Source organism: Glycine soja, chromosome 7 (genome assembly GCF_004193775.1).
Source record: "Glycine soja cultivar W05 chromosome 7, ASM419377v2, whole genome shotgun sequence".
NCBI classification, from domain to species: Eukaryota; Viridiplantae; Streptophyta; class Magnoliopsida; order Fabales; family Fabaceae; genus Glycine; species Glycine soja.
Window position 1 is genome coordinate 35,001,125 of NC_041008.1, and position 9,790 is coordinate 35,010,914.

Below are 9,790 nucleotides of genomic sequence, written 5' to 3' on the forward strand. Positions count from 1 at the left end.
CTTCTGCGTGCAGCAATCCTTTTGCAGTATTTTCCCAGATTATTCAGGTTTCTGCCTCTGCTAATTGGCCAGTCTCCTACAGGATTCATATTTGAATCAGCCTGAGCAAATTTCATTATAAATCATCTTTTTTTTATGCTATCTGGCCATGTTGTTGGTTCTGGCTGGTACCTCTTTGGCCTGCAGGTGAGTAAAAATGATATTTGAAGCTTCCATTTTCAAAAAATACAAAATATCTTCCTCACTAAATTTTATAATTTGCTTCAAGTTCTCATGTTGCATTAAAATGGAGGATAAATACCTTGCACAGTGCAAATTGAAAAAGCAGAAGAAATATTACTTGATTCACTTGAATGCTTTTGATTTTAATTTGGTTGTATATAATATGATAATATGTTACAAGAATCATCAGAAAAATAAACTATGATAGTAGTGTGTTCTCAGAAAAAATTTGATGCCATGAGGTGGACCTTGGAAAGTTTTAATATAAGCAGTTTAATCCTTCTAATTCTTTTGTAATATTGATCATGAAATTCAATTATCAGAATTGTTATGTTTCCCTGGATCTAGATGACCTATTCAATTAGAATCAGGAATTTGATTCTGTAAATGATGGGTAATATTAGATTATTAACTTTCTCTTTTTCAATCCTCTTCCTTCTTCCAGAGGGTTAATCAATGCTTGCGAAAGGCCTGCCAACATTCTAATATTACTGGATGCTCAGCATTTATTGATTGTGGCAGTGACCGTGCATCTGACCAGTCAAAACTGTGGAACAAAAATGTAAATGCCACTGCTTGTTTGGATTCCAGTTCCGGTGCTTTTCCATATGGGATCTATGTACATGTTGTACCACTTACTATAGAAACTAGGGTGGTCAAAAAATATGTATTTGCACTGTTTTGGGGCTTCCAGGTATGTGTTTCCTTCTTTTCTTTTTTGTTTCTTCAGTATCAATTGTGTACATCTATGAAGATTCAAATAAGCTTAATAATTAACATTCATATATATAGGGGCCACATATCAAGTGAGAGCATGAGATGAACTAATATTGACCTTTCAAGATTATTTCCTCTAATCTCTGACACTCTCATCTGATATATGTCAGTATGTGTGTGTCTATCTATGAAGCTACTACTATCTGTGTGTAAGATCGATATATGTGTGTCAGGATTAATTCCTCTAAGATTATCTGTCTAGATCTATTTGTGTGTGTTGAGATCTAAGAAGCTCAAACACTTTTAAATAGTTGTTTTTAAATTCAGGGAAATGTAAAGCACATTTCTATATCGAGTGATGCCAAAAATTTAGTTACATCAGATTTTGAGGGTAAACCATCTGAGTATATTTAAGAATTGATTGGTATTTTTTGTCCACTTGCTCAGTTTCTTATATGTTATACATGATGTAACTCCTTTTGCAGGTTGTTGTAACTTTTCAAAGGTCATGTTGCAGCAGATCTCTAACTTTGTGCAGCATAATAATAAGCTCATGTATATTTAATTAAAAATTATAATAAAGAAAGTGTAATTAGGAACTAGTTTTATTATTATTATATGACATTTACCTACAGAAGACCGTAGGTACAAGTAAATTGACTTTTACCTACAGTTAGAGATTATAGGTATAAATTAATATCTTTTACCTACATTTGAAATAGTAGGTGTTACCTATAGTGATAGTTAAATTTGACTGTAGGTAAAAATATATCCGTAGGTAAAGCCTATGGTGACAGACTATTAGTTGTCACTGTATACCCCCTCAAAGTTGACGCAAAAAACGTCTGTAGGACAAAGTCCTTTATACATCTACCTACGGATTTTGGACTTCTAGTGATAGATTTTGACTGTAGGTAAAAGTCATTTTCCTTGTAGTGAATATTTTTACTTCAGCAACACATGGGTATACAAACCAACTAAACCAAGACCTTGTAATTTCAGTCGGAGCCACACAGGTATCCGGATTAGCCAGGATCTTTACCACAGGTTCAGTCAAGTGGCTTTTCAACTGGATTAGTACAACCTGTTTAACCAAATTCAGTTCAGCGTAATTGGTTTCATTAATTGATTTTAGGTCAACCAAATTCGAATAAGCTATATTGGTTGAATTTGGTTCATCTAGTTCAGTTGAATTCAGGTAAGCCGAATTAGAACCAACTAGTTCGGAAAAAATTAGATCAGTTGATTTCTGTTCAATGATCTCAACCAAATTCAGCAAGCCAAATTTAAATCAGCTAAATTTGGTTCATCTTGACCAGTCAAAGTCAGTTCAGCCGAATTCAACTTGGGCAAGACTTTTTAGGTTGTTCAACTGGATGAGGTTCATGTAGGACCAACACTAGTTCTGTTGAGTTATGCTTAAGAGGAATAGAATTTGCATGCCCAACCGAATTTTCACTCAACAAGTGCCATATAACCCATTCTTTGCACTATCAAGTACATTAGCCATTGATTGCCTAGGGGGATAGGTATTGAATGAGTTATCAAATCAATATAACATGCAAAAATGGGCTGGTTGAATTGGCTAGAAGGCCATCCAGGGTAGTAGGACATATTGGTATGTCATATGCTATGTCGAATATGAGTGCTATCGATATGACTGCACATGCAAATAATTTTGAACCTGTTGGATATTCTACATGAGGCACAAAATGCATGTTGGCAAAACATATTGATGATGGTTTTGGGAAGTAGCCATGTTGTATTTCGTCACCAACCTCGGCTGATCAACATAGATTTCTACCTATGATCATATGTGAGAAACAACCCGAGACAATTGTCATGTAGAATATGGCTCAATTAGCAATGTCTTGAATGCTTGACCCAAATCATGAAAAAATATTTTGACATTCAACTGAAACAGCTAATCGAGTCGACAAATAGGAAACCGTATCTTGAGTGTGTTGAGATGATGAAGCCTTTGCTGAGGGGTGTTAGGGGATCAACAAGCATACCAAATTGCACCAGTAGAATAAAATGAAAAGTCCGAGTATCAATTTCACATGGACTTTTTCAATATTGGATAATTTCACAGATTTACTATGTAAGCTAACAAATATCACAAGAAAGTGGTAAGTACATAAATTTTACTTACTTCTTGCATTAAACAAACAATACATACTTCTTGCATTAAATAATTTCATACAAAATCTATGTAATTTTAATTAAATCAATTTTCACAATCGGAATTACTTTTACAATATATCGTGTCAATCAATTTAATAAAAAAATACTAGACGTACAAATAAATGGGAAGAATATGTTATTGTTGGATTTACACTCAATCATGATAGCAAAAAAATATAAAACACTAATAACGACAAGTAAATATTATATCCTTGAATTATATTTAATGCTATCATTGATTTATACTTAAAATATCTCAAGTAAATATTGCATCTGTAAATATCGTTATCACAAATTTATGAAAGGAAATTAAAAAACATGTATAAATTCCTAAAAGAAATCTTTAAAAGATTTTAAATAAATAAAAAAATAATAAGATTATTCATAAAAAATATTTCCTTAGTACTAATTTATGTTTGTGATGTTTGTGCAATGCACCTTGGAGACTGGAGAAACTTCACTTCGCCTTCAACTTTAATTTGTTCCCAAGTTAGAAAATGAGAGTTATATAAATAAAATATATAATAATGTTTCTCCTTTAATTTATTAGCATTACAAGAAACATGAAGTACAAAATTTATCCAAAAGGAAGTGAAACAAACCAATACATGATTAGATGACGTTAAAAGCCAATCGTAAAATACCATGATCAGGAAAACAACAAAGCAACATTTTTTTTTTTACGAAACAGAAAAAACAACTCAGCTCCTACAAACCAATCTATTGCAAACAAAAAAAGAACTTCAATTCCAAATAATCTAACAGTAATGGTGGCTCTCATACCACTCGTTGGACTTTTAGGGGATCCTTATAAAATATCAATATAACCACCAAAAAACACATTATGTTAGACTATCAAGAGGGATTATGAAAAATGCCTAGATCCATGATAAGCAGAGGAATTGGTGAGTCTAAGGAACTGTTGGTTTTGTGTTCTTCCTCAACTAAATCACCATTTTCCTTTTGGGACCTTAGATTTCTCGTCAAATGGGGATAAAAGAATACAATTTTTGATTTGGTATATTAGGGACCACAACCTTGCTTTAGGTTTTAACCTATTAGAGTTCCTATTATTCCCTAACGAGTCAAACTGGTTTTCGCTTATCAAGCCCATATTAATTTGTGATGATAGTCCAATAGACTCACCAAATTAAATCACTTATATTGAGCCCATAAATGTAAATAATTAATATAAATGATAAATGTAAATCACTTATATTGAGTTCATTATTGATTTTTGAATTGAACCAAACCAATTCATATTTTGTCAATTGAACAAAACCAATATCTTAGTATGGATGGATTATAACACGAATAACAATCTTTCTAGAAACTTAATTATCTTCAAAGGAACTTTACGAAGCAAAAGTTTTATGGAAGGATTTGTTTAATATGGAAATGAAAATATCTGCTAAATGGTACTAACAAATGTGTGACATATTTTCACTTGTAAATACTGAAACAAGATTTTTTTTCCCTCTGCAATTCAAGTACCTTAATATACTATATTGACAAGCCATTTCTGTTGGTGTTTTTTTTTTGGTGGAAGCTGGTATATAATTTATTACAGAGTATGCTTTTCGTATTCCATATCAATAAATTGTTGATCTGAATGTTTCCTATGCAGCTTCAACTGGAAAACAAGTATGATGTACATGATTTGCATTTTCTGTATATTTTTTACATATATTTTAATTGTTATCTTAATTGCTTCTAGTTATATTCACAAAATTCTATTGAACTCATAAACTTCTTCATAAGAGTTAAGACAATTTAAGTTGTAAACCAACAAGAAGCTTCATTTTATGAATTTGTTACAACGATGCACATTGATATGGCGATTTTTATGATACATAAACCTATTGCAGGGTCATAACTCATAAGTTTTGTGCTTGCACTTGAGTCAATGCACTTGATGCAATCTACCCCGCAAGGGCATTGGATAACAGTCTCTAAGTAGATTAGGCCAGTGATGCAAGAGAAAGCTTGATGGAAGCTTGCTTGTAGGGCTTCTATGGAGGCTGGATCTTTGAGCTTCAATGAGGACCCTTAATGGTGATTTTCCACCATGGAGATGCAGCGGAAGACAAAGGAGAAGAGGTATGAGGAGGCGCCATCCACTAGGGAATAAGCCATGGAAGAAGGAGCTTCACCACAAAGATGAGCCTTGGATAAGAAGCTTGGAGAGGATGCTTCAATGGAGGAAAAGAAAAAGGGAGAGAAAGAGAGAGAGGGGGGGGGGGAGCACAAAATTGAAGGAAGAAAAAAGGGAGAGAAGTTGAACTTTGAGTTGTGTCTCACAAGACTCTCATTCATCAAAGTTCCTACAAGTGTTACACATGCTTCTATTTATAGACTAGGTAGCTTTCTTGAGAAAACTTCCTTGAGAAGCTTCTTTGAGAAAACTTCCTTGAGAAGCTAGAGCTTAGCTACACACACCCCTCTCATAACTAAGCTCACCTCCTTGAGAATCTTCCATAAGAAGATTCCTAAAGAAGCTAGAGCTTAGCTACACACACCTCTCTAATAACTAAGCTCACCTCCTTGAGATGAGAAGCTAGAGCTTAGCTACACACCTCCTATAATAGCTAAGCTCACCCCATGACAAAATACATGAAAATACCAAAAATTCCCTTCTACAAAGAATACTCAAAATGCCTCAAAATACAAGGCTAAAACCCTATACTACTAGAATCGCCAAAATACAAGGCCCAAATGAAGGAAAAACCTATTCTAATATTTACAAAGATAAGCGGGCTCATACTTAGCCCATGGGCTCGAAATCTATCCTAAGGCTCATGTGAACCCTAGGGCCTTCCCTTGGATCTCTGTCCCAATCTACTTGGAGTCTTCTATCTAATGCCCTTGCTGGGTAGGATTGCATCATTCCCTCCACCTTGGAAAGGATTTGACCTTAAATCTTGAGGTTCTTCATACTCTGGGCTCCTTCCCTCAACACCTCAAAAAAGAACAAAACATATGTATTAGTGGTGTTTGGTATGTTGAAGTAAGGTAAGGTCTGAAAACCCATTTCGTGGGCATCTTCCCATGAAGGAACATGGTTCCTCACAAACTCAATGAGTGGTGCTACAAGTATAGAAAAATCTGAGACAAACCATTTGTAAAAGTTTGTTAAGTCATGGAAGCCCCGAATTTTTCTTATACTTGGTGGAGTGGGCCACTCAGGAATGACCTTTATTCTCTTAGGATTCATGGGAACCCTTTGATCACTATTTGAAAAATTAAGAAAAGTAACACAATAAAACATACCTTTTTCTGTATTTTCATATTGATTATTCCTACATGTCATACCCTAATTTCGTCCGGGGATTATTACTTGATGATATGAAACCTTTGATTGGCCGCTTTGAGATACTTGGCACCCTTTGTTGCACAATATGTGAAGTCCCGAGACGTGCCAGAAATCAAAAGGAAGCAGGCTTATGCGATCCGTGAAATTCCGTAATGTGACGGAAATCGAAAGGAGGTGTTTTTGCGCAATCCATGAGTTTCCATAACTTCTTCGAAAGCTAAAAAAGAGTAAATACATAATCCGTAAGGATTCGTAACCTTGCGGAAGGAAAAAAATTATCATTACAAAATTCGTAAAGTTTCGTAACGTTACGGAAAAAGAATTACCAAAAAAAGTAAAAGAGGGGTGCATTTAGTAAAAAGGGGGGTACAAATAGCAGTTAGGCCCACTTGGGCCTTCCAGTTTCTTCCTCCAGAAGGAGGTTGCTTCTGGAGGAAGCAACCTTGCTCACCTGGGCGAGCTGGGTGGCAAGCTCCTCCCCTATTTTGCTATAAATAGGAGAAGGAGTGAAGAGGAAAGGGGTTCAGCCTTCTTGGCACTTCTGATTCTCTCAAAATTGCTGAGGAAAATTGTTTCCGTGAAGAAAATCCAAGCTAAGGCGCTTCCGTAACGATTCCGTAACGTTTCCGTGAGTAATTACGCGAAGATTTCCAATCGTTCTTCGACATTCATCGTTCGTTCTTCGTTTTCTTCAGTCTTCAACTGGTAAGTACCTCAAACCGAGCTTTTCAATTCATTCTATGTACCCGTGGTGGTCCCCATTTTGTTTCATGTATTTTTATTCTCATTTTCATTTACTTTCCGTACCCCCTTTTGACGTGTTTCAGTCATTTATTTAAGTCATTTCTCGCCTAATAAAAAAAAAAAATTTCCACCGATCATTTGATTTGTAATATCCGTTAATTTTAGTTAAAATGAATTCCGACCATTCGGTCGTGCCGTAACCACGTTGGAAATCAAAAAAGAGGTAAAATAATAATATAATAATCAAAATACCCTTTTAGTAAAATAAAGCGAAAGAATCAATCGGGCGTTTTCTCTTTGGGATTTCTCATTCTTAATCGAATTGACTAATAACTAAAGTGAAACTAAGGTTAAAATCAACTCGCCTAGTCAAGCTCGTCCACAAAAAAAAAGGGGTCACTTAATGGGGTTTGAAAGTTTATCATTTCAGTTTTCCTTATCAAGTAAATGGATCATTTTTAAGGTCCAACGCCTTAAAATGATCACCTTTCAAGTAAAAAGAATCACTTGATTCACCCTTAAAAAAGAACTACGTAGGTCTGATTTCCTCTTAGATGGAGGGTATGTAGGAGCAAAAGCCCCGCTTTTGTCGACCTCAAAAAATAAAAAGAAATAAAAGGTAAAATAACACAATTTCACAATTCTTAAAAATAGGCTGTTGTCCTTTGAGACAAACGTGAGAGGTGCTAATACCTTCCTCAAACGTAAATACAACTCCCGAACTTAGAATTTTCATTTTGACCGGTTTCCTTCGGTTTTTCCGACCATCTTTCCTCCTTTGGAAAGCGCACCCGTGAGCCTCGCCTTCGCTCGCCCGCAAAAGGACATGTTGCGACAGTTGGCGACTCCACTGGGGACCTTTTTGTGAGTTAGGCCTATTCTAAAGGAATTGTGGAATTATGAAACCTTGTGTGTGCATTTATTGAACTGTGTAAAATGTAAATAGTTGTTGTCTATTTTGCATTCTTTACACTGCATTCTAAGCACCCACGGGTTTAAGTAAAAAAGGGGCCCTATACCCGGGTTCATGGGAATTTAAGAAGTGGAGGTGAATCTATCATCATGCTAGGTCTCCGACTTGCTTGATAATAGTGAAACCTCGTCTAGAGCTTTCTCTCTTTATAATGTGTTGTCGCTAGTATTCCATGCCGCCACAATATTATTATCTTGAGTGATGATACCTCTAGAAAACAGCCGTGTAAGTTATGAATTGTTGGGGAGTAGTTATTAGAGACCCCTAGATATTGTCCTATAGGTTCCCAAATAGGGGCAAAGAGCAAACACGCTCCGTGCTATTCGTTCTCATGCATTTTTTGGTAAATAGCACTAGTTTATAGTTTTGCTAGTGATGTTTGGTTTCTTTAGAGTAATACGTAACCTTTTTAATACTACGTTGAGGCGCCATCATGCCCAAAACGTAGCATTAAAATTGGATCTCTGCGGTCCCGTATGTGTGAATTACCCCTTTGTGTTGTTTTCTTTCCGTTTCATGCATACTCATTGCATCATTCATGTCGGAGTCTTGATCCACCCCTTTTTTAGGTAAATGATGGGGACAAATCAAAACGGCAAAAGGTTTTATCAAGTCAAGGTTAAAAGTCTAGACGTCACCAGCCTCAAGGAATTGGGACGATTAATGGGACCTCTCCAAAGGCAAGCCTTCCGCAAAGTGTACAGGAAGATTCTAGATTTGACCGCAACGGAGGTATTTACGGAAGCTGTCGTATCCCTCGCCCAATACTATGACCAGCCGTTGAGGTGCTTCACGTTTGGGGACTTCCAAATAGTACCGATTATTGAAGAGTTTGAGGAAATACTAGGATGCCCTCTTGGGGGAAGAAAACCGTATCTTTTCTCCGGGTTTCTTCCCTCCTTGAACAAGATTGCAGCTGTGGTCGGGGATTCGGAAAAAGAGTTGGATCGCATGAAGCAAACTCGCAACGGCGTAGTAGGCCTGCCACGGAAATACTTGGAAGGCAAGGCAAGGGATATGGCGAGCCAAGATAAGTGGGGCCCGTTTGCGGATATATTAGCTTTGTTGATTTTTGGGGTTGTCCTCTTTCCGAACGTGGACGGTTTGGTGGACTTAGCCGCCATTGATGCTTTCCTCGCATATCACCATAGCAAGGAGAGTCCAGTGGTGGCTATCTTGGCAGATTTGTTTGACACCTTTGACCGGAGGTGTGAGGAAAACAGTGCATGGATTGTCTGTTGTTTACCCGCTCTCTGTGTGTGGTTGGTTTCACACCTATTCCAACAAGACACAAGACACCCGTGTCCGCTTCAAAGTTATCGCTCCTGCGCCGAAAAAGGAAGAGTTGATTGGGACCAACATTTGGCTGGGATAGGAGGCAGCGCAATCAATTGGTTTCCTCGATGGAAGGAAGGCAAGGAGGGAGTTCTTTTCTCGTGTGGGGACTACCCTAATGTTCCGTTGATAGGGACGAGGGGTTGTATTAACTATAATCCCGCAAAGTCTCAAGGTGATACAAAGAGTCCACAAGGCATGGAGAAGTCCGTTGAGGAAAGACAAGGAGCTTAGAGGCATTCGAAGTGGCGTCATCGGTGGTTATCATGGATGGCTAAGAGTTCACACGTGAGGGTTAG

General features: G+C 36.8%; 1 protein-coding gene across 1 annotated transcript; it reads left to right on the forward strand.

Moving 5' to 3' along the window:
* Positions 1–66: 66 nt before the first annotated feature.
* On the forward strand, positions 67–1,649 carry LOC114419357 (probable cyclic nucleotide-gated ion channel 20, chloroplastic). Its single transcript, XM_028385014.1, has 3 exons — positions 67–186; positions 668–916; positions 1,425–1,649. Exons 1-3 carry the CDS (start codon positions 136–138, stop codon positions 1,506–1,508), a joined length of 384 nt encoding a protein of 127 aa, XP_028240815.1. The 5' UTR covers positions 67–135; the 3' UTR covers positions 1,509–1,649.
* The last annotated feature ends 8,141 nt before the right edge of the window (positions 1,650–9,790 follow it).